At 35.9% G+C, this 25,469-nt stretch overlaps 1 protein-coding gene across 7 annotated transcripts; it reads left to right on the plus strand.

Moving 5' to 3' along the window:
• Positions 1-954: 954 nt before the first annotated feature.
• LOC114873356 (ammonium transporter Rh type A) lies at positions 955-23,547 on the plus strand. Of its 7 annotated transcripts, none has more exons than XM_029181616.2 (12): positions 955-1,211; positions 1,392-1,494; positions 7,821-7,953; positions 8,772-8,831; positions 15,099-15,285; positions 17,759-17,975; positions 18,692-18,839; positions 19,552-19,770; positions 19,861-19,943; positions 22,745-22,888; positions 22,943-23,111; positions 23,197-23,547. In XM_029181616.2, the coding sequence occupies exons 3-12, from the start codon at positions 7,824-7,826 to the stop codon at positions 23,352-23,354; spliced, it is 1,515 nt and encodes a 504-aa protein (XP_029037449.2). In that variant the 5' UTR covers positions 955-1,211; positions 1,392-1,494; positions 7,821-7,823; the 3' UTR covers positions 23,355-23,547. The 7 variants fall into 7 exon arrangements, with proteins under 7 accessions (XP_029037449.2, XP_029037439.2, XP_029037457.2 ...); XM_029181606.2 differs by lacking the exons at positions 955-1,211; positions 1,392-1,494 and adding exons at positions 4,235-4,491; positions 7,354-7,481; XM_029181631.2 differs by lacking the exons at positions 955-1,211; positions 1,392-1,494 and adding exons at positions 4,236-4,491; positions 7,354-7,481 and having other exon boundaries at positions 15,108-15,285.
• The last annotated feature ends 1,922 nt before the right edge of the window (positions 23,548-25,469 follow it).

The following is a 25,469-nucleotide window of genomic DNA, read 5'->3' on the forward strand; positions in this document are numbered from 1 at the left end:
TTCACTGTCAAGCCGTAATATGTATTATATGTTCTTTTGTAAGATCTAAAGGATAAATAAATAAATCGTCGAGGAAACGGACTGCCGTCAAGGGATTGTTATTACAAAGTCTGCTGATATGGTAATTTGTCTTCTTCTATTTTTATTTTCTATGATTTATTAAACAAAAACGAAAAAATAACATTTAATTATAATTAGCAGTGTGATATAATTAAAATTGATTATTTTAGTTGCAATTTATTTCATCATACAGATGTGTGTCCATTAATTTCAAGTGTAATCCTGATTTAATTGCTCAATTTATTTCACGTCTAATTTTAAAACGATGGTGATAAAGTTTCGCGCGCATTTAGAATCTCTTAGTTTTTCTATTTAGCATCCTCTGAATACCTTGAAAATGTCCCACATTTACCTGACTCTTGGAAAATTCATTAGATCAATTCTCGAGAGCAGAGTTTGTCCTGTTCCTCAAAATCACTTACCAAAACATTTCTAAATCCATAATTAATTACCAAAATAAAAGGGTAAACTTTGAAATCATTAAAATGTTATTTTTCCCGTATTTCAAATTTGATAAAGAGCTCTCAATTTAATTTAATTATTAACCCTTGGACAGCGGACCATGTAGAGAACCCAAATTTAAATTCAATTATTTATTTCATATTATTTTCATTTTCTAAATTATACACTGTTCCTTTAAATATTATTTTTCCAGTATATGAAACCATTTTGTTTTAAAATTATATATTTAACCCAGACTCCGCTGTTCAAGGGTTAAGTAATTTAGATTTTCAAGAAATATTACTTCTAATATTATGTGCTCTTTGAAAATTTTGCAGATTGTTTGCCAGCAACTTCTTACTTCTTGGATAGGACATTTTCTTTATTTAGACGTTCTTCGTTGTGGATAATCTGGTCTGTACACGATTCCATCGATTCGTGTTTGAATGCAAATCGATCGCGTGTCATCCGTCGACATTGAACGACTGTTTGCTCGGAGTTTCGTCCCGTTCGTCTTCGAGGAAACAGTCTGACGACTCTTTGGAACACTAAAACCATCAATCTTTGCAAACCTACTCGAGAAAAACTCAATTGTAAATCGTTTTCGTCCTCGAGTGTGTGCAATAGTGTCTCTCCCTTTCTTCACAATCTTTTTCTTCCTCCTTCTACCAACCCTTAACCGATGGACTGCAATTTCTATCACACAAATGGTGAGTTGTATTTCTAAATAAATTTTCCTATTTCCTTTTTTTCTTTAATTCTCAACCTTTCCATTTAAAAACAAAAAAGGAAAATCTTTTCCTTTAAGAAAAAATTCTCTTTATAAAGTAGCTGAAATAAAAGCTGAATAACTAGTTCATTTTATTTTGGTAAATTTTTCCTGGATGTAGGACTAGCTGAAGGAGATTTTGAAGCAGGAAAAGTCGCTGATGTGACGGCATAAATTATCAAAGAGTGGTTCAGCTCTATCCAAGGCTCTTTTGGAAAGACACGGTAAGCTTTCCGGGAAAATGTGTTCCCGTAAGTATCTCATAAATATAATAAATATCTTCGATTACCGGGCTAGCCATTTTACGAATTTACGAATCGATCCTCTTCGAATCGTCTGTTTTATGGCGAGATAAACGAAGAGAAATTTTGGTAGTTGTGAAATTACTTCTCTTGATACATTTAAAACCCTCCTAACATTTTCAAAGATATTTCAATTGATAAATATTTAACTTTATTAAAATTTCAAATTGCAAAATTATTTTAAAAGGGGCTTGAAAGTCTTTAAAAATCATGGAACATTCGTGAAAATTCACAAAATCATTCCTTTTTTTTCAATAATACGACTGTGCACTAATTATGATAAGAGAATCATTGAATGCTAGTTGTTAATATTAAATAATAATTTAGATAGAATTACTCTAAACTCGCTGCACATACCGTTAATTGAGCAAAGCAATCGATAGGTAGTCGGGATAAATTAAATCGAATCTGCAAATGCAGACCAATTAGCAGGAGTTTAGCCCCTCTCTAACTCACTGTAATTTACAAGTGACATTTCACTTGTCGATACCTTTGGATGTGTGGTTTCACTTAATCTCTAAAGCTCGATACGCGTACAGGGTGGCATGGGAACGATAAAATAATCAAACTCTCCTAAAATTAACTAAGAAAAAAGCACAGCATTTGCAAATGTTCACAAATGTTCTTTTTTAACTTCTTTCACAATATCTTCGCTGATCCACGAAGGAACGTTTCGCTAAGGGAATCATTTGTTCTCTTTTTTATACCACGGTATATCTTAAAATGCACAAAATAATCAAGCACCGTTCCCTTTCTTCTTTTATGCCTGTTAAAAGCATCTAAAAGCGACCTTTTATAATTCGAGCCTTCCCAGTGGCGGTGCATTTAGAAAAGCATTTTAACCGTAGCACCATTAAGAATTTCATTAAACCCCCATTTTCACCTGTCCTTTCTGTTCCCTGAATCGGTTCAACGTTTGGAAAAAGAATCGACAAACAGGGTGTTCCTCCGAAAGAAACATTTTTCCAAATGGTATAATTAGATTTCTCTATATTTGTATGAAATTTATAATTAATTCTCGATCATACAAATAGCAAATTTTCAATAGCAAATTTTTTTTTCTACCACAGTTATAATTATTCGTTTGGAAACACGAGAGGAACGTACGATTACACGGTTCGTTTTATTCGAGACAAACGAAAACGAGGAGTATCGATAAGTGGCCACTTGTGCTCTTATTTTTTGCCTTTTGAATCGGTAGATCCATTGACAAACGTCGAAAACACTCGTCGAAATCCGTTTGCCACCGACTGCATTCGATACCACCGTCCGAATATAATTAGCAACGAACCGGAGAGAGGATGACATTCTTCGATTACAAATAGTCGATTGCCTCGATTCAATATCACTTCCGGTAAACGACGTCGCGGAACGGTCCGGTGACAAACAGACTCGTCGAGGGGTTTCGCGAAGTGGTCATAGATCGTGCAATTTCAAACGCAGACCATTCTCTTAATTACAGAAAATGAAAGGTGATATATGGAATTATTAATTAAAATAAACAATCATTTCTTTGTCTCTCTAAAATAATAAGAAGTTTAACTATGGTTTCTTACATGGAGCGGAAAGGAAATGTAAAAAGAAACCCATTAGAGTTACCTGGAATGACCGACATAAACAAAAGCAAACATTTACATAAACTCTACGTTATTTAATAAAAGTTACATAAAAACAGAACACGAACGTTCGCGTTATCGGTCACGCGATACGAGATAGAAAATTTACAACAGGGCATAAAAACTAAGTGAAACGGGTCAGTATCACGTTTCCTAACTTCCGGGGAGAATCCTGGTATTCGACAATCGAGAATAAAAACTACGTCGTCGTTAAAGAAAAAAGAGGGAGGAAATGCAGAAGAGCAATTAACCAATTCACTAATTATCTTGGTAAGTGGTCGAAAAAATAAATCGACTAATAGAGGGTTTTAGATTTAATTTTCCATGGGCTTTCCCTAGGTTCTTCTTAAGTTCTTACTAGGTTCACCCTAGGGTTTCCTTAAGTTCTTCCTAGAGTCTTCCTAGATTCTTCCTAGGATCTTCTTAAATTTTTTCTAGGTTCTCCCTGGGCTTTCCCTAGAATCTCCCTAAATTCTTCCTAGGCTTTTCCTAGACATTGCAACCAAGGGCCGTAGATCTACGCCCTATGCAACAAATCTGTGATCCTCACAACGTAGATCTACCCTTATAGACATACGAATTTTATAATTTCAAGTATCCACAGTGGTTTTCGAAAATCTAAGCGTTACATTGAGTAATAATCCTCTTGTTATATTGCCATTTCCTTAGTAAAGTTCCCATGCTCGATCCTGTACCTCTGAAACTTTAACATATGTCTCATCTTTTCTTTAATTTTTATTTACCATTTGTTTTCTCAACAATGTGTTCATCTCCGGTCCTCCACCAACAATATTTCCAAGCTTCTTCGTTGACCTTCTCGTCATTATTGTCGTCGCTGACAATACTGTGACGACGTCACAGGCGTCGTTAGGCGTTCAAGAATACTGGACACAATAAATCCTCATTCTCTCAGCCGGCCTACTTTCAATTAAAGTCTGGCTAATTGCCGGCGACGGAACAAGTGGTTTCGTGTTTCAAGCTTGAAAGGTTCGCGCTGAAGATTGTACCATGGGATCCTTATTTCTGGGGAACGTGGAGCATCGGGAACGCCAGCGGCGACGGAATTATGTAAAAAGGCCAATTGTTGCTAATTCGCGGAGTTTATATAAAGTTGGACGACGTTATAGAGACCGCTGGTCGTGCTCGAAAGATCGTATCGTGCGGAAAAACGGTGTTTGAAAAGTGGTGCCTGAAGAAACTTGAACCCTTTAAACGAGCTGTTGTCGAGGCTCGATAGTTGGCCGATACTTGCTTCGTTTGCCGAACGGATACACTGGTGAAAAAGGGTTGCTTTACGAACGAGGTATTTTTATTTCTCTAGTCCGAGATTACTCCTTATAGGGGAAATTTTATTTATTCCGGACTTATCATATTTTTATTTATACCGTGCCAATGAACCTATCAAGACTCAAGCAAAATCAACCCTTAAACATAGGTTTCACAATTAATAAATAACTCCATTATTTTGCAATATTTTTGCTCTTAAAAAATTTTAATACAGAGTTAAAAGTTACATTTATATTATCTAAAAACTTCTACCCTATACCTGTAGTGATTATCTATAAAAAAAACTATAAAGTTTCCTTTTTAAAAGAGAAGCTTGTCCATACGTATTAAAAGAAACACCCCCATTCGTGCGTTTAGTATCGTCTCGCAGAGAAAAAGTGGATCAAAGGCAGAAGTGAGGGAAAAACAGAAAGAAATTCAATAAGTTTAAACGAGTCCATGGCTCGTCGATGAGAAGGAAATTCTATTTCTTTACGGTGGTCAAGAAAATATCGAGTCGAATCAGCGTCCCGATGGGGCAAATTGATTTTCGTGTTCACCCTCGTCTGTCGAGGGTGAGGAACATCCATAGAGAAAGAGGGAGAGAAAAAAAAAGATAGAGGAGGAGATAGAGCAAGGCAGGTTACTTGAGCTCATCGTTATTCGAAAAAAGCCTCCGCCCTCTAAGATAAATCGCATAATTTATGAAAGCAGCTTCCGGTATAATCCTCTGCAATGTCTGCAGCCGTGATTTGCTTCTGTTTCCATCGGAAACCCATTCAAACTGGCGAGTTTTTCGCTTGGAAGTAATTGTGCTGCTCGCAAATCAACGTACGCGATTTAAAGAAAAGAGAAATGACGACTGAAATAAAAGACATTCCCCTGTTCTTTTGCAGTCTGAACTCGTTTATTTTTTGTTTAAATTAACTAATAAGGGAACCTTGATGAATATGTATCTATAGATTATTGGTGTCACTAGGGAGAGGCTGGGGTGGAACTAAAATTTCTGAGATTCTAAAATTCTAAACTTGCCAAATTTTGAAGCTCTGAAGCACCAAAGTTTCAATATCTTAAAATTCTGGAATTTCCAAATTTCAAGTTCCAAAATCCCAAAGCTCTAAAATTCTAAAATTTCAAAGTTCCAAAATTCTAAAATTCTAATATTCTAAGGTTTTAAAATTTCGAAAATTCTAAAATTAGCAGGGACAGAAACGGTACCAAAAAAAAGGAGAGACCATTTGGTTAAAAGTTTGAAGTATGGATAGTGCAATTTTTTTTAAGCATCGAGAAGCACACAAGTTTTTTCAGCATTTCCATTCAACTTTGAGCAACAGGATACTCGTTTCTCTGGTATCGATCTTCGCGTATATAGAAGGGTAGAAAATAATGATAGAAGCTCAGAAAAAAAACGAAGGAAGAGAACGATTTGTTTAAAGGTTTGAATTACGAGCTCGATATTTTCCTGGCAGCGAAATAACGCAAGTTTTTCAGCATCTCTGTTCGAGTTTCCATTGAATCCGAGAGCTTTCTCGCATGCGATAAACCCAGATATCGATATATTCTTTTTGTTTTTTCCCCCATTTTCCTTTGCTGCATTATAGAAATAATAGAAACGGGAACAGTGTCTGAAGTTTTCATTCTGGGCACCATTAAACTCTTCTAAATGTGCGGTTTTAGCGTTCAATGAACGCATCTATCGTGGAATAATTTTTTAACAATAGCCAGAGTATACATTTCTCATTCATTATATATTTCAATATAATCCTTTAATCAAATTCAGAAGTTCTATTATAAAATTGGCACTTTTTCTAAAGGTACATGTATTAAAATAAAAAATTATTATCTAATTATTAACTTTTGAAGACACATTTGATTATAAGAAATGAATATTTCTTTTAATTATTTTGTTGTTGTAATTTTCTAAACTTCCACTCTTTTGTTATTCTTTTTGAAATGAACGAACAACAAGTCGACGAAGCTGAAGCTTATTTTTAATTCATGTGATTGCGATTTGGTTGACAATCGCGTGACACAAAGTCTCTTTGATTCCTCACAAAAGAATCGATCACTCTGATTATTAATTAATTGCTACATTGCATCAACAGATTAACTCTTTTGACATTTGAGATACCTATTTTTTTATTACTTTGGCCATTGACATTATTTACAATGTATAATTATTATTCCAACTTATAATGATTATTCAATATTTAACTTTTTAATATTGTTTCTAAATTTTTTTAAACTGACACAATAGTTATCTTCTCTATAAAATCATCGATGTTAGAAATTCCAAAATGACAAACTACACGAATGAACGTACTTGCGCATAAAACCCGATGGTTTATCGTCGGAATGAACGCGAAAAGCGTGTCCATCAGACACCCATCGACGATTAATCACTGGAATTCACGAGGATATACAAATCACCATCTCACGAGGATCGATTTCTATCTTTCGCTGTTCGATGAAATATCGGTTATTAATCCCTGACGATCCTGTTTTACGGACGGTCGAGAAATCGATTATCCTCGAACAATAATAATTCCCCTTTATATGTCACGTTGCAGACGCGAGACGACGCAGTTGATCGCGATGCTGGCGTTCGCATTAAGGGAATAGCTTATATCCGTTGGGGAGATTTAGACGACCGGGTCAATCGGGATCAATCGCGATGTAATTGAACCTCGGATCGTAGAAAACTGATAAACGAATATCGAAAACGATTTCGACGCATCGTACGTTCACGATCGGAAAGATTTTTCCTACGTTTAAAAGCTTTCCAGTGATTTACTGTCAAAATTTTGTATTTATTGATTTGATATTAGTGGAGGTGATATTAGTGGAAATTCGGTATGATTTCAAGTGATAAGTTGTGTTTTTGTGATTTTAAATAAAGGTACATCGCGAAAGAATAAAAATTCTATCGTGTCATATCAGTGACGACTGTATGAAATGATCGACAGCCAGTGAAAACGGAGAGCAGCTTTCCTCGACCGAAGATATAACACCATTATAATCAAAATGGTAAAAATATTATCTGTACAATGTCATTTTGCAATGACAACTTGATTATGCAAATTGGATGCATTTTTATTGCATGATTGCACTATTTATTAGAGCTTGAAAACTAATTTTATTATTAAGACTCTAATTAACAGGTGAAGAATAGAATCGAAAGATGAAATGATAAAATGACAGATAATATCTACTAAATAATCTGAACTTTTAATAATTGCAAATTATACACCCTCTTTTGTTCTACCATTCGTTTCACGAGCAATGCAGCCAGAATGAAATGAATATAATTATGCAATTGCATTCTCCCGACTGATTAAATTAATCAAGCATTCTTTCTTTTAACAGGGAATGTTCTCGACGATACAAAAGCAACAAATATGCCTGCTGTTCTTCGTCCAAGTCGTCCTAATTGTGCTAATGGGAACGTTGATGACATACGGGCCGGAGGCGAACGCTAATTTGCTAAAAAATCTCACAGGTCAGTGTGCATGCGAAACGACGCCCCTGAATTATGGGACGACATGGATTATCAGTGCGCGCAGCCCAACTTTTGTTATCGTTAAATATTTCTACGGTCCGATGTCTCGTCACTTTGAAAATTATACCCTGTCCGGTGTAGAATAATTTTTTTTTCCCCTGAATTTACATCGGACAGAAGTTCGTCACTGATCCATCATTCCCCTCCTCGTTATTAACACGAATTTATGGAAAAGGAAATTTTTAATTATCTGAAATTTAAAAAGGGAAGAGGTAAATTGTGGAATATTTTAATATTCCGAAACGTTGATAAAAGGGGTAGGATTTTTCAAATATAAATGAAAAGTATGTTACAACAAATGGTGAGAATAATTAATTTTTATTTGTTGTTATTTGTTTGAGAAAGCCAATTTCTTTTCACGTTTACAAATAAATTGAAAGGAATATCAGGGAAACAAGCAATTATCCGTGGTCCAAGTTTCACCCCGTTTTTTCTCTTAACTCCTTCCATCCTGGACACGAATAAAATTGCAGTCTTACGTCCCAATGAAAAAGAAAAAAGAAAGATCCGCTTACGTTCCACTTTGGAGTCCCAGTTGTGTTCGTAGCCGAGGGATTCCTTTCGATCTTTTACCGGTTGGAACAAAAGCTCGAGGCATCGGGAGACCAGTATGCTTTCATTTCCGAGTCAAAGGAGAATGTAACGAGAAAAGAAAGGTGTATCCAGTGTCCTAGGACGAATAATTCTAGGACAAATTTCCCGAGCGCCACGCGTATATCTACTCTTACTTTTCGCTAATCGAATAATTAAACTTTCAGGTAACCACGGCAAGGGACACGTCAAGAAGGCGGACAGCGAATCGTTGCAAGTTTATCCGAGTGAGTATTATTAAAATCGACTTACTTAATTTCGTATTTATATTCGCCCTCTGAGAAATGAGTAGATTCTAGACTCTAGAATAAAAGAAACCTTGGGAGAGACTCGTTCTTTAATCATCAAGGAGATAATAGATCTTTTTATTTTGATGTGTTAATATGGAGACTGCTGTGGGGATTATTAATGACATTGGAAATTTAATATAGTATAATTAAATTCAAAAAAAGAAACTTTTTATATTATTATTTTTCAATGACCCCTACTTAATCCTCAGACGGCGGACCAGGTAGAGAGCCCCAATTTTAATTTAATTTTTAATTTCTCTCAGTTGCCCCAGACTCTGCTATTCAAAAGCTAATAATAAAAATAATACCTTCTAATTGCATGATAATAATACATGTGCATATTTTTAATTAATAATAATGAATTAATCAATTAATCAATTAACACATTGACAAAAGTTGAAATATAATTTTCTCTAAAGATTATTTTCTTAGAAAGAAAAATACAGAACATATGAGAAAATAAAGAAGATGAAGAAGAATGTTCGCGTATCAAACAGTAAAGGTGTGGTAGCATAAAATAATATAACGCGATCGTATACGTCGTTTAGTTTGAAACTACGTTCCAAAATGTAAGCAGAGTCGAGAATTAACAACCCCGACGCGTTTCCTCGCCAACATTATCCAACGAAGAACACCGTCGACGAACTTTCCGGATATGAGAGTTCCTTCGCTCGCGACCCCCGCACCTGAAACGCGTAAAACGCAAATTTACGCGTTACCAACGACGCTTAGCAGCTGGATCACGTGGCACGCGTGATGCTTAAGCTAATAACCGGAAACTAGAAGCCACTTCCTCTTAAGAACGCGTCCCAAAAGAGTTTCTAACCGAAGGAAACTCAGGTGAATTAATTATTATAAATGGTATCGAAATTTTTCTAATTTTATTCTGAATCTTAGGATCCCTAATTTTTTCTAATTTTGTTTTAAGTCTTAGGATCCCTAATTTTTTCTAATTTTAATTTAAATCTTAGGATCTCTAATTTTTTCTAATTTTAATTTAGATCTTAGGAACTCTAATTTTTTCTAATTTTATTTTAAATCTTAGGATCCCTAATTTTTTCTAATTTTAATTCAGATTTTAGGATCTCTAATTTTTTCTAATTTTGTTTTAAGTCTTAGGATCTTTAATTTTACTTTAAATCTTAGGACCTCTAATTTTTTCTAATTTTTTCTAACAATATGGAAACAATAGTTTTACATTGTAAATCTGCGTCATTCGGAATCGTAATTCAGAGAATTTCTTGCAACTCCGAAGCGTGTGCAAGAGGCAAAGATAGTCGCGAACCAGTTGCCCTGACCTCTTGCTTTTTAAGCAGATAGCACTGATCTTTATCGAGTATTCAAAAGACCTCCCCACCACGGATAAACTTCGCTTCTGGATGCAAAAGCATGTCGATCCTCTCGTCACTGTGATATCGAGTATCGTGTGAGTTAGGAGATCGAATTCCAATAAACAGCGAAGCCTCGGTTACCACATCAGCCTCCTTTCCAACGTACCAAAGGTGCCTCTGTTAAGCTAATTCAAGTACAGCTACATCTCAAAATGATCTTCTTTATCTTTTATCGTATTTAAAAGTGTAATCAGTCGGTGTTTAAATTTGAAAAGAGAAAAAACGACGAGAAGGTAAAAATATTTCCGCCTTTGAACCAATGAATCTCCGAAAAGATAGAGAAGAGGAAACGAAGAGAAATCGAAGTTAAATTCATAGAAAGCAGAGAGAACGTTTAAGGTGGTCGAGCTGATAGAGGGAGGTAAGAGGGTTCGAAAGAAGAAAAGTCACCCCCCGGGTACCGGAGCCCAGAGTAATTTCACCGGCTCGATTCTAGCGTAGAGAAGGGCTGAAGAAAGCACGTGAAAGAAGGGATGACGAGGAACAACGTATCGCATGCGATCGTACTCCTCTTTATCGAGGGCTTCCTCCTCTGTGGTTTTTTGGCCACGTTTGATTACGCCCCCGAGGCGAACGCTGGTAACAGTCAGAACAGCTTCTCGCCTCATCTAAATGGAAAACCGAGTTCTTTGCCGGTCACGTACACACGTAAGTCGTTCGACTCGCTTTTCTTCAACGCCATCCCTTATTCGTCTTCTTTTTTTTACGCCCTTTCCCCTTTTTCTTCTTTTTTTCAACTTGTCTAGACAGAGAAGAAGAAGAAGAAGAAGAAGAGTTTCGTTAGCTACATTTTTGTCCCACGAATTTTCTCTTCCACCCTTCCTCTTTCTTTTTTAAGCTTATCAATCTTTTTTAATTGATTTCTTTTGTTCTTAATTTCTTCAACCCTTTTTTATGCTCTAATTTTCTCTATTTTCTTCTTCTTCTTCTTTCCCGTTTGTTCTATTATTTCTTCTTTGCCTTTTTATCGTTCACACCCCCCTTTCTCCTGCCTTTGAAACAAAATGGGTGCGAGGAAAAAGGGAGATAACAAGAGACGCGTGCGTAATATTCCAAGAAACTTGTCTACCTGTATAACAACGCGAACAGACGACTTCAGTCGGAGGATTTAACTTTGTCGCGGAGTCGGATAAAGTACGTATATTAACGTCCTGCTTCTACACCGGAAACCTCTTTGTGAGATATCGCAAGCGTTGTGTTACGCGGAATCATATTGCGACACCCTTGTTTCACCTATGAATCGTATTCTCTGTCAATGACAATTGTCGAGTTTTTAGAAATTAGAATTCTTCTAAAGAAATTGCCTTTCTAGGATGAGTTTTAAATATAAAATCTCTGCAGTCTATTAATGAGAAAATTCATTTTTATTTCCATTAGGGGATGAAATAATAAGTTCTGTGTAATTTAGGAAAGAATATTTTGCATAAATAATTAATCACAATGGTTTGAACAGTTCCCTGAGAATTCTTCATTAAATTTATATTCTCAGTTTCATTGAATTATTATTCTATACGTAGCAGAAGCTGAATCTTTAAATTCTATTATTTCCGGTTACGGTGTTATTAATTAACAATACTCAATCGGAAGATGGAAATATTTAATAATTCTATATTTGTTGATTTTCATAACAGCAATCTTGTTCAGTCTGTCCTAATAATATAAAATCCCTCGTGTGATTCTGAAAAATTAATTTGACTACTTGGAAATTCTTTAATTTATAAAATATTTTAATTACTATATTGCCAGGTAAATGTGAAACAAATTGAAAAATAATGAATAGTAATTAATTTTGAGCGTCGCATGTTTTGCTAAGAGCTGGTAGTTGGATTTTCAAACGAAAGGCTATAATAACATGATTATACATGTTATTAGGGAGCTAAACGAAGAGTAAGAGTGCTTTTTCACCGTGGTCTAGAGAATTTCTAAATCTCTGGCCGGATATAAACACGTGGTCAACACTTTAGCCGTAGAATTTGAATTTCAAAGTGATACTTTGTGTAGATTACAAAACCGTCCCCGGCCAGAAGCATAATTGGCACGGTAATCTCGTTGCTCTTCAAAGATTATAAATTTTCACTGGGATCCAAGCCAGCCAAGGCCGAGTGTACGTGTTTTCTTATGGAAATCGCTTTTCATGCGACGTGGACGAAATTTCCTTCTTATGGAAATTGCCACGGTTAAGGAACGAGAACGAGAACCCTGTGAAAAGTCCAAAAACACGCTGCTCCCCATTGTCTTTTCTCTCTTTTTAAACTCAACACCACCTATTTCGTTTTTCTTTTTCTTTCTTCATTCGACAAACCGAGGGAAAATTTTCTCTACAAAATTCACGAAAGCCCAAGTTTCTTCTTACTCATTTATTTAGCGGCATTCGTTCATTTTTTAAATAACATTATTACCTTTTCATTCCTTCAGTTAAAAGAGTATAAATTTAATTTTGTCTTCTCTTAGTAAAGAAGATAATTTTAAAGCTAACATTTTTATAACGTTCAAATTATAATTATTCTATTTGATTAATAAATAATTTCATAGGTGACAGTGTTTAATATTATTACAAAAAAGATTTAAATTTCCCATCCAAGGATTTCTTTGTAACCTGAGCTTTTTACGGTTTACCTTGAAAAGGGATTTATTCCTCTATAAACTGAACCTATCAAAGGGTTCTTCCAACGTAATCTTTTTCCAATGGATACTCGCGACCGAACAATCCCCTCTTTTTACCTTTTTCTAACACTATTTGTTCACGTATAAAATATGACACACAAAAAATGAAAGGAAATATTGTAAAACGTGAGAGAGATCGTGTTCTTAAACATTTTTCATTCAAACTGCTGACGTTACAAATTTCGTGACATAAAACTGTCGACAGATTTATTTTTTATCATCAGACACGCAGAATGCGTAAAATGAAAGTTTTACTTACTTCGCGAAAGCTTCAACAAAGTTTGCCACGAGTTTCACAAAGTTGCAATGCGAATTATATTCTGTTATAAATTTCAGTACACGGTTTATGGAACACGGGTTTTAAACAAAATTACGGAAGGTTTTCGATAAACTAATTCCGAAGACAATTAGAGGACTCGCCTCGAAGGGTTAATCGAATTAAGTCGCGGAGGAAGGCAATTATCTTCGGTTTAAAAGTCGATTTCGTTGCAACTTTATCGTCGTCGATTCTGTTTCTTTCACCGCGCTGCTCGAATCTGCCGGGGCTTTTTTCGAAAATTACCGTTTGATGGATGGGAACAAGCAAAACGGGACCACGATTCTCTCGTCATTGCTTCTCTCGTATAAAAGTCACGACAGGCACAGCAATGCCTCAAGTGATAAATAGATTACCTGCACGCGGCTCGAATAATTTCCACAGGAAGCTACGGTTTCCCCTGCAACCGTCCACGGATCTTCCGGTTTTTTCCCTCTGGTTACTCTTGTATCAGAGGGATTTTCGTTCCGCCTTCGGTGATGAGAACATTATGAGAACATTAATCTATTGGCTATGTTATTTTATTTTTCTTGAAACTTCACTTTAAGAAAATCCTTTTTACGTGATCTTTCAACCCTTTCCCTCTGGTGTATCGAGTTTAGAAATTTCAGAAAGTTTCTCATGTATATGAAATATGTCATTAATTTTGGAAATCTTTAATCTTACTCCATATACATATATGCATAGAGTTGATACGGAGACGATACACGCAGACTAGGAACGGTTCAGAGAAGAGCATCTCTCGGTTATGAAATGTGGTTCCGACCTACTTGAATTTCGACTTGACTTCTCGATCATCGGTTATCCGCATATAAATTGCACCAGTGACAGGGACACCGCAATACCTATGATAAATAAATAGATCACCCGTTCAGGCATCTTCTTTGATCTTAGATCAGTTTCGAAGGAAACTAAGATATTTTCCATATCAACTTGCGCAGAACTTTTGAGATTTATTTAAAGAAAAATATTTAGCATATCTAGTTAGATTAACAAAAATTTATATTTTGCAATTTGAAGTGTAAATTTTCAATTCTAATATACATAGAAATTGGAGCGTTTATGTTATTAAGTTTGAGATTTGATAAATTGAAATTTGATGTGGAACACTGTTAAGGATATTTAAGTCTTCAAGCTTGTTCGATCGTGTCCCCTTGCAAAAACGTCGACCTGAATCACCACGATTTTGCTGATTATTATGCATTCACGAGGACTGCAAGTAGCGACACTCGGTGATGGATGAGCCCCGGGAAAAGCACGAATTATCTATTTTAGGATGGTCTAAGACGTTCACCATTTTCCAATGATTTACGAACGTGTTTTATACGAGCGAAGTGTCGACTTTTAATCCAGCTCTTTCCGCGTCTGATTTATTCCCGTTTAATTTCACGCGGAAACGAAGGAAAATTCAGTAGTACAATCAACCATATCTGCCACGGGGAGGTCCATCTGCTTTTAAACTTTAATCCTCTTGTACTTTTTCTCTCCTTTTTCATTTCAATGTTTAAAATTATTTAAAATATTTCCCCCATCTATTGTATTTATCAGAAAACCACCCTTAAAATTAACTATCATTTTTCAAGCTTTTTCTGTTAAATTTTTATATTAAAAATATAATTACTGTATGTAAATGCAAAGGTACATCTCCCATACTCCCCTCGTGAACAAGTTACCGAACCGTGTAATTGCGACGATCAATTAGCGCGCGATTAACTGCACCCTCGTAGCAGAACGAGGAAACAAAACGTGCAAGCAAAGAATGTCGCTCATTAACAGCACGCGAGCCATGCATGCGCCTACAAAGAGCTCTTTTTCTTTCCTAAAACCTCTCAGTGTATCAAGATGTCCATGTGATGATCTGGATCGGATTCGGCTTCCTCATGACCTTCCTCAGAAGGTACGGACAGAGTGCTGTTGGACTGACTTTTCTACTGGGTGCCATTTTGGTGCAAGTTGCCATGATCTGTCAAGGTGTGGTGCATTTGGAGAAGAATAACAAGGCTTATTTGTCTTTGCAAAGGTAAATCGAAAAATTATTTAATTTTATTAAAAATAGAAAGCTGGATATTTGATTTGGTGATTTTATGACATAAAAGTAATGCAAAATAGTACTTCTGCTATATCAATTTGAAGCTCGGAGTTTAATTAAAATTATTGTGTGAACGTTTTGTTAATATTTTTAATACAAACTCGCTGATGGCTAAATCCAACAATTTAAACGAAATTCACGAAGACAGAAGTGTTCCATTTTAGTTATAATAATTAATGCTTCTGTTTGATCAGTGGTAATCCGTTCGAAAAATTCGTAGCAGACAGTGGAAAGACAGATCGTACTTGTAAATCAGAGATGAACCTCTGAAAAACCTTTCTAGCCACTCGGAGTACAAACCGACGATACCATTCCATTAGAATAATTAAACAAGAACTTTGGCCGTGCAAAGGTGTAGTTTCGAAGTTTAAAACGAATCCCGCTAATTACAACCGTCGGTTGAATAACCTTCGATAATCCACGGGGCGAGTTTTGGAATTTTGAATTACAAATGTATCGCGAATGAAATTATAAAATGTTGATTGCCTCGTTCATATATCGGGTTTGCCAGTGAATTTGCAACACGATTCGGGAGGAGAAAAATAACTGAAAAAAAAGATAGAATAAATAAAAGAGAGAGGAGAAAAGAACGGTCGAAATCACCGACGTTCGGGTTGAAAGTTAATTCCGATCACGTTCCGAACACGTGAATGATTTTAATTGACCGCAAACCTGATCAAATTTCCTTCGAAGATTGTTCTCTTTATCCTTGCTTCAAACGAATATTGAATTTTCAATTTTAGACCGTATTGTACGGGCAGAATGAGAAACTTGGCAAATTATTTCCATGAATTCCAGAGTATTGTAACATTTTCTGGAAAAAATTCCTCCAGAGGGAAAATAACAAAAATAGAAATGTTATTTAAAAGGCTGAATTTTGTAGAGAATTTAAAATATTTTATTTTTGTTACTTTGTGCATTTTATTTTTCTGCCCAAAAAAGAGATGCTATGAATTTTATTATATATCAGGTATGCAAATTAATTCTATACCTTTTCTTTTTTATAATGGAAACAATTTTTATTCTTATTATATTTTTTAAAATATTCAAATTTAAAATAGTAACCAAATTAATTCGTACACCTGATATTATCCCATAGAGAATAATTATTTTAAATCACAGAACTATTGTTTGTAATTCCATGGAAACTGATTCCAATGGCCACAAATATTACCAGGCTAATAGCAGGGGATTTACAGCGTTAAAAAAAAGTTGCTAGAAATTTTCGTAACAGAGGCAGAGTACTTGAAAACCGTGTCCAACACGTAGTATCGGAAACAAATAAATTCGTACAGGCCCGGTAATATACACATCAGGTACCGATTGGTCGAGAAGTCCGAGAATATTTTTGCACGTTCCTCCACGAAATATATTCGAAACGACGATGCACCATTGAATACGAAAGCCAGCTTGTAGGATTGTGTTTGACCCGATGCAATGAATAGTTGATAAACCGTGAAGAAAAAAATTGTCTGCTCTCAATACTTTGTTTTTTTCCATTCCTTTCCTTCTCTCTGATATTCAATTTTCTCCGGTGGAAAATTTTCAAAACGATAAAATAATTAATACTCTTACAATGAAATAATAATGAAACGATCTATACAAACACGTGTCTCCCTTCACGTCAATGCATAAATTAATAATGAAGTAGTTATAATCGACATTAATTCAACGAATATTGGATATTATACATAATCAATGCGTACTTAAATCCCTGCACAACATAGAATAGCACATGATGATATTTATTGAATCATATCTTTCGTTAACAATGGTATTGATAGTAATTATTCTCACGTGATATTAATTTATGCTCATAATTGTCCATCCATTGGACACGTATATAAATATTGACCCATATAATGTGAAATATCGAAATTTGTAGGAAACTGTTTTCTTAAATTTTTATAATAAAAATTCAATTATTTCGCAATTTGGAACATCCCATAGGAAATAAAATAAAACTTCTTTCCTAAGAGTATATTCGGATGGAAAAGAATTATTTTCAGAAGTTCTCCAGGATATTCACAAATGTTCGCTCGATACCTGCCATGACAAAAGTCGTGAAACCTTTCAGGGGAAAAACTAACTCCATCAATTTACCCTCTGTTACTTTGAAAAAGAAAGAGGACAAAAAGGAGGGGTAGTAAAAAGGAAACAGGAGTCGCTCGTCAGCCACGATGAAAGTCTACACGGATATTATAAATATTTGTATTATTTGAGAAACGTAAGAAAAGCTTATTAACAATATTTATATTGTATCCAGGGGATCGTTATAGCAAACAAACCGCGTGAACGAACGAGGAAAGGACGATATCGAAACGTCCCTTACGGTTTCGTGATCCGTCCTGTTTGCATACCAGTCGACGGTACTCTTGCGGATGTTATGAATACTGATCCCCAGGTTTTCGAGCGACTACCTGCCGGTTAATAACGCGCATATCGATCAACCACGTGCAACCACTTTCAGCCTTCTAAGCGCAGACATTGCAGTGGCCACCCCGTTGATATCCATGGGTGCTCTACTCGGTAAGACGACCTACATTCAGCTCGTGTTCATGGGTATCCTCGAGCTGATCATGTTCACCGTGAACAAGTACGTGGGCGAGCATCTGCTCATGGTAAGTTTAACCCTTCTAGTACGGATGGTTGGTGAACCAACCCTACTCTTGATTTTCAGTAACGAGAGAAGGGTGTACGGTGATCTATATTGGCTCTTAGGATCCTGACTTGGGAAATTTTAGATTTTATACCTTTATTTTATTAAAATGGTAGAATTGAAATTTAGTACTTGCATTGTGCAGGGTTCTTTATAGGTACTCCACTCTTATTTCTAAAAATTTTTCCTCCCTTCATCGATAATATTCTATTATTGTAATCTTTTCATTTATTTTAATAACTAGATTCAAAATTCTTTTCAACTATAATTATCGAGTACTCTTGCAGAGTTCTCTGTATTAATTTTTAATCGTTATCTACCATTGCAAAGAAGTTGGAAATTTTCGGTAACGCTGCCAATTGCGTGGAACAGAAGTTTTGAAAGCTGTTCAGGAAAGTTTGAAGTTCTCGAACGACGCCGGAATAGAATTAGTGAGTATCTGGTAATTAGAAAAGTTACGAAAGGTATTTCTAGCGTTCGATTTTAAGAAACGAACGAAAGTCAGGCTGTCATGTAATCGACGCCGAAAGCTAAACGAACTTTAACCTGAATTTTTCCCTTTTTCTACACAAGATATTTGAACCACGGTTTCACCTTTCACCCTCTTCTCTCGTTGCCAAGAATCAAATTAAAAAATTTCAACCTGTCGAATAAAATCCTTTTGTTTCTATTTTCTAGGCTGTTGATGCAGGTGACAGTATGTTTGTCCATGCATTTGGAGCGTATTTTGGCATGGCTGTTAGTTTTGTATTCGGAATGAAGGATAAACCGAAAGAACACCACCTTGAAGGACCATCCTATAATTCTGATATATTTGCAATGATTGGTAAGTCTATTCATAGCTTTCTAATTGCAAAGAATAATTAAGTATAAATTCTAAATGCAAGTGCAAGAGAATTGTTTTTAGCCAACTAATAGAATCTCAATCTATGATTAGAATTATTGAAAACACGTTAAATAATTCAGTTCCACTTTTGGTATTTAAATCCTTTTTCTATTTTAAATAATTTAATTTAATTGAAATGGTGGAAATAATGATCCTTGATATGTTAAAAGACTGTAGCTGACATTAAAGAATCAGTAGAAGAGGTCAGTGATCCGTATCAATAATTAATCAGACATCTAATGAACTAACTCCCCCTTAAAACTTCCACTTATACATTAATTTTATTAAATATATATTTACGAAAATGAACAGACAATTTCAATCCTAGCTCCAAGATTAACATTACATTATCATAATTAGAAGACTAATTATCCTAATTGCAATTATTTTATTCTATAACTGCTCAAATTAATACTAAGTAACAAGGATCTTCCTAATTAACTAAAATCGTACTAATAAATATGCTAAGAACATTTTTACAAACAACCACCCTTAAGAAAATATCAACCCCAAAGGAGTGCTCCATTGAACATACTAATCAAAAAACCTTAGAACCTCCCCCATCCACGTGTCCTCGGTCTGTAAATTGAAATAAAGGTAGGACTTAAGTATCTTTACTGAAAGTGAAGGGAAACGGTTTGCTGGTGGCTAGGTACGGTGTTCTTGTGGCTGTTCTGGCCGTCGTTCAACAGCGCTACCCTCGAAGGAGACGATCAGCAAAGGGCCATTATAAACACCCTTCTGTCGATCTGTTCGAGCTGTGTGATCGCGTTCGCGACCTCCGCCCTGGTCTCGAAGGACAGCAAATTCAACATGGTCCACATACAGAATTCGACGTTGGCCGGTGGCGTAGCCGTAGGCACCGCTGCAGGTACAACAAGACCGTCTAATTAATCGGAGATTTACATTGGAAATTCAAGCGATGTACCTAACGGGAACGACATTTTCTGGATAAATACAGGCATGATGTGTCAACCGGTGGGTGCTTTAGTCGTTGGAGCCCTGGCAGGAGTACTCAGCGTGCTTGGATACAAATATTTGACGGTAATTGGCCCGATTTTCTCGTTTCACGATTTTCTAACTGTTAAATGCTTGCATGGATACAAGAATTTTGTAGAATAAGGTTCTATATAGGGCGCCTTGTATAAATATTTCTATGAAGTTTCAGAATTTTCCATAAATTTTCCATCAAATGAATTCATATACATAGAGAGATACGAATATCTGGCAGAGAGCAGATGAAATTCGTTAAGTTTGTAATTTTAATGGAACCGTTTGAGATATTTAGATACAAACGTCTGCTTGTAATTGGCTCTTCGTCTAATTTGTAATTTTGTCTGTTCACTCTGTACTCGGTATTTCTCTATGAAGAGATGTAATCTTGGAAAAGAAGATGAGGGAATTTTGATAAACAGTGCACTTTCATATCGAGAATTTTAATAGGATTATTCTGAATAATGAAATGAAAATTTCTGAGGGAAAAGAGAATATTTGATAAAATTACAATTTCTTTAATTTCTATTTTATATAATTTTTCATGGTATTTCTATATGAAAAATAAAATTTTACTTAAACATATTTAAAGTTTTCGATTATTAAAGCAACGAAAACAATTTCACATTTAGATAACGCTTTAAATCACTCAGCAAGGAATTCAATGTTAAACCCGATCACGTGCTGGCAAATTAAATTCACCTGCAATTCATAATCGTTTCGCCAGCTTCGTGGAACTTCACGTGCACGTCGTTACATCGACGAAAGCCACATTCTCCTGAAATTTATGTTCCACGTGTACGATCCCAACGAGTTTTACGACATTTTAGCATCACCTAAAAATTTAACCACTTCGTCCAGTAACTTCTGCGTCACTTAAAAAAATGAACATTAATATACAGAACTCCATAGAAGTTCCTTTCTGTTTTGATTTGATATTCGCCAAAGTTCCTCACGAATTTTCACCTGCATACCAATTTCATCGATTTTGAATCTATAGAGTCGTGCTTTTGCTCAACAAGAAACTTGGTAAACAAAGCACAGTGTTGGCTTTGCTTTGATTTAAATAATAATCCTTTATAGAAAATAGAGGGGGATGAAGAAACAACCTGATTTAAAATTATGTTTGCTCCATTTTCGGTAGATTTAATTAATAATGGAATTGATAGATCACATTTAGCGTTAAATGAAATGACCAGCGAGACTCGTGGTACATTTAGCGTGGCTGAAGAAGTGTTTAAAGAAATCAGCTCGGCTTAAACTTTCTTGAGACACCTGAAATTTTCTCGATACCAGAGGTATTGACACAGCGCGATCCGGAAAGACGGATAATCATCGCGAGGAACGGTCCTGGAACTTCTTTTAATTATCCCTGATTCGTTCGCGACGATCTCACCGTCGGTAATTCAATATTCTTTATGTACTTTGTTCTTCTTCGTCGTCGAGAACTTTCATCTAGCCACGAATCAAATTAATAGTGATACTTCCATTCAGCGAACCTGTTCATTTTATCTGAAATAGTTTCATCCCTTGGACAGTGAACAATATAAATCTAATTTTATTATATGAAACTTTAATCCAAATATCTTTGTAACAAAGAGTAACCCTAGAAGGGTTAATTTAAAAATATCAATAGTGTTTCATATTCTTTTCTATTCAATTTTCATTTTTCTTTTTTATTAGTTTGCATAGATGAAACACCAAAGTATTTCCAATATGGTACCTTCCTTGTTTCAAAGCAGAGAGTAATATTAAATAATAAAAAAAAGGAACCAGGGACTTTTAACTGATGGAAGAAACAAATTAGCAAATTGTTTTTCAAACGAACTCGGTGCATTCCAACTGGAAACAAAACCTGTAGAACGAAATGGCTCGACTTCTAAATTTCAATGAAAAATCGAGAAGGGAAAAGGAAAAATAAAAATCAAAGGAAACCATTTGATGAATGTGAGATTGTTTCAAATTTTTATAATGTAAATAATATTTATTTCATCAATTGCAAGCGCATTCAGAAGACTGTATAACTCTGTTATAATATTATCTTAGTACATTATGGAACATAATTATCACAGGATTGTTTCATTATTTCATTATTCAAATATCAGAGTATTACTGCAACATTATCATGTTATTATTCCGTGGTTTCAACAATTATACTGTGTATCTGTGTAGTACCATGCAAGTATTATTTTCACATGTTTTTTTATTTTAAATCAATGCGCCCTTTGATAATGGTACCAGTTGCCCTATCTATCGGTTGACGAGAAGACTGATAGAAACAAATATTTCATTTTATAGAAAAATAGGGAAGATTTTGAAGTATTCTAAGATCATAATTTATTTCCAATTTGGATACCAAAATTTCCATAAACCTTGATAGAAAATATTATGTTTTAAAAAGCCCTCCAAAAAATTCTGCCGTTGCCATCTGACCGCAAAACGCTGAACTATTACCAATGCTTTATCGATACATTTACCAACGGTGGTGTTTTTTATCATAATTCAACGCTTTACTACTAGATGGCGATAGCAATATTATCAGTGTGTTCCCCCACTCTTATTCGGCGCTTGAGAGGGGAATTTAACTTTTGGCGCTCAATGCGTCGCCGACTTCGTCCTGCTTCGTCCATAAGTGGAACATTTTAGTAAGAGTTCCTCCTAAACGACTCTAAGCAAAAATGCATTGTTGTTCAGTTATTTCCACATATCGTGGGGCTCCCACGTTCCTATACTGCGGGTATCCGGAGAACCCACATCAGTGGCGCCAGAAGGGTTTTTTAATTCCTCAGTCTGATAAAATAAAATATATTTTTGTGTTTAAATTCGTAAATTTTTTATTCCATTTGTTTTAGCCGCTGATACAAAAGCGCCTTCGTATCCACGACACATGCGGTGTCCATAATCTTCACGGTATGCCTGGGGTGCTTGGAGGTCTGTTCGGTGCTCTGATGGCTGGTTTAGCCACAGAAGCCTCTTACGATTATTCGCTTTACGAGGTAAATACTTTGTATTAATTTGTAGATTTATATTAATACATTATTTCTTATTAGATCTTCCCTGCACGAGCACCGAACTCGGAAACAAAGCTGGCTGAAATGAGGGACAATTACGGTGCGTTGTCACCTGGACAGAACAGGACAGCAGGACAGCAAGCAGCTTATCAATTATTAGTACTAGTGATTACTTTGGGAATCGCTATTGTTTCAGGATTGGTAACAGGTATTTTTCATTAATTACTCTTTCTCAAAATTTAAAGATCTTTATTTATGTTCCTTAATTTATAAAAATACAATTACTTGCTTAGGTTTAATCATGCGCATGTCGGTCTGCGGCTCAATATCCGAGGAACAGAAGTTCGACGACGAAGTCCATTGGGAATTAGAAGAAGAATCTTCGCACGAGTCCAATATAAAAGATGGAAACGGCTGCGATGGAGATCAATTACCCATGGGTCACATTTGAAGCTACACACTTTAATTTTATCAACTCCTTTCCTATCTTCTGCCATTATTTTTGTACAACGTTCAATTATTTCTTCATAGGGTGATTGTGTGAAAGTGCATGTTGCGTATGTGATTTTCCTAAACGCATTCGTGGCATAAGTGACCAATTAAATAATGTACATTGTAAAATACAATAATACACTAAAATTGTATAAGCCTTACTTATTTTATATCCCTCACTAAATTCTCGCACTCTTCATGGGCCTCTGCTCACCCTTCCCAGTTATTTATTATTTTTTTGTTTCTGAGGACCTGACAGAGCCCTATATATCAGTGCATCCCATATATGTCTGAATTCTTTACATCCCTGCATCTCTTACATCTTTACATCCCTTACATCCCTGAATTCTTTACATCTCTGCATCCCTTACATTCTTGAAGTTTTTGTATCTCTGCATTTTTTACATGTCTATATCCCTTATATCTCTGCATGTCCTACATCCCCGTATCCCTTACATTCCTGCATCCTTTACATCACTGCATCTCTTTCATCCCTGCAACCCTTATATCCCTGCATCCCTCGTATCATTGCAACCCTTATAATAAATATATTATAACAACTGGTTCGAGTAAAGCTAAATAAAGGTAAGTAAAGGTAAGTAAAGGTAAGTACAGTCTCGTGAGACCGCAACATTGTTGCAAATCCAGAAACGCCCCATCAATTTTGTACAAATTTAGTTCCTCTTTTTGCCGCCAGAGGGCGCTGTTTCGACCTCGAAAATTTAGTTCACATTTTTGCCGCCAGAGGGCCAAAATTTTGGTATGATTTAGTTCCTTTTTCTGAAACCAGATGGCGCTGATTCGACATCGAAAATTTAGTTCACATTTTTGCCGCCAGAGGGCCAAAATTGGAGCCTGATTTAGTTCCTTTTTCTGAAACCAGATGGCGCTGACTCGACCTCGAAAATTTAGTTCACATTTTTGCCGCCAGAGGGCCAAAATTTTAGCATGATTTAGTTCCTTTTTCTGAAACCAGATGGCGCTGACTCGACATCGAAAATTTAGTTCGCATTTTTGCCGCCAGAGGGCCAAAATTTTAGCATGATTTAGTTCCTTTTTCTGAAACCAGATGGCGCTGATTCGACATCGAAGATTTAGTTCGCATTTTTGCCGCCAGAGGGCCAAAATTTTAGTATGATTTAGTTCCTTTTTCTGAAACCAGAGGGCGCTGATTCGGCAACGAGTATTTAGTTCTGGTTTGCTGAGATGTAAGGGTTGCGGAGATGTAAGGGATGAAGAGATGTAAGGAATATAGGGATGAAAAGAATGCAGGAATGTAAGGGATGAAGGGATGTAAGAGATGAAGAGATGTAAGGGATGAAGAGATGTAAGGGATGAAGAGATGTAAGGGATGTCGTGATGTAAGGGATATAGGGGTGTAAGAGTAATGTAAGGGATACAGGGGTGTAAGAGTAATGTAAGGGATATAGGGGTGTAAGAGTAATGTAAGGGATACAGGGGTGTAAGAGTAATGTAAGGGATACAGGGGTGTAAGAGTAATGTAAGGGATACAGGGATGGTAAGAGATAGAGGGGGTCTAAAACATAGATGCATTAAAGGGAGGCAGAAATGTGAGGATTACAGAGATGTGAAGGATGCCGATATGTAAGAAATCCACGCATATAAGGGATGGAGGGTTGAGCCCCGTGAGGTCCTCAAATTAGGGGTAAAATAATAAATAGGAGGATAAAATTACAGTCGAGGCACTTAGAAGTAATAAAATCAACACGTTCATCCTTCTAATAAGTTTATTCAATAATTTAAAAAGATAAATACAACAAATTAAACGAACACAGAAAATAACATCATCGGGGTGTCAAGAACCCCGGTGCATCCGTTGGCGCTCTCTACATACCGAACTGATATCACCGGGGTGTTAGGGACCCCGAAGCACCAGTGATGCTCTCTACGTACCGCTAGAATTTCATTCTGGGGTGTCAAGGACCCCGGTGCATCAGTAGAGCTCTGTATACCGACTTGGTATCACCGGGGTGTTAGGGACCCCGAAGCACCAATGACGCTTTCTACATACCGCCAGAATTTCAGTCTGGGGTGTCAAGAACCCCGGTGCATC

Source organism: Osmia bicornis, chromosome 7 (assembly GCF_907164935.1).
Source record: "Osmia bicornis bicornis chromosome 7, iOsmBic2.1, whole genome shotgun sequence".
Lineage (NCBI taxonomy): Eukaryota > Metazoa > Arthropoda > Insecta > Hymenoptera > Megachilidae > Osmia > Osmia bicornis.

What these genes read in the sequence shown, in the direction of transcription:
- LOC114873356 (XM_029181606.2), top strand. An exon ending in ATCGTTGCAAGTTTATCCGA is followed by an intron (nt 8,832 to 15,098) that starts GTGAGTATTATT and finishes AAAACCTCTCAG; the next exon opens with TGTATCAAGATGTCCATGTG. An exon ending in AGCCGTAGGCACCGCTGCAG is followed by an intron (nt 19,771 to 19,860) that starts GTACAACAAGAC and finishes GGATAAATACAG; the next exon opens with GCATGATGTGTCAACCGGTG.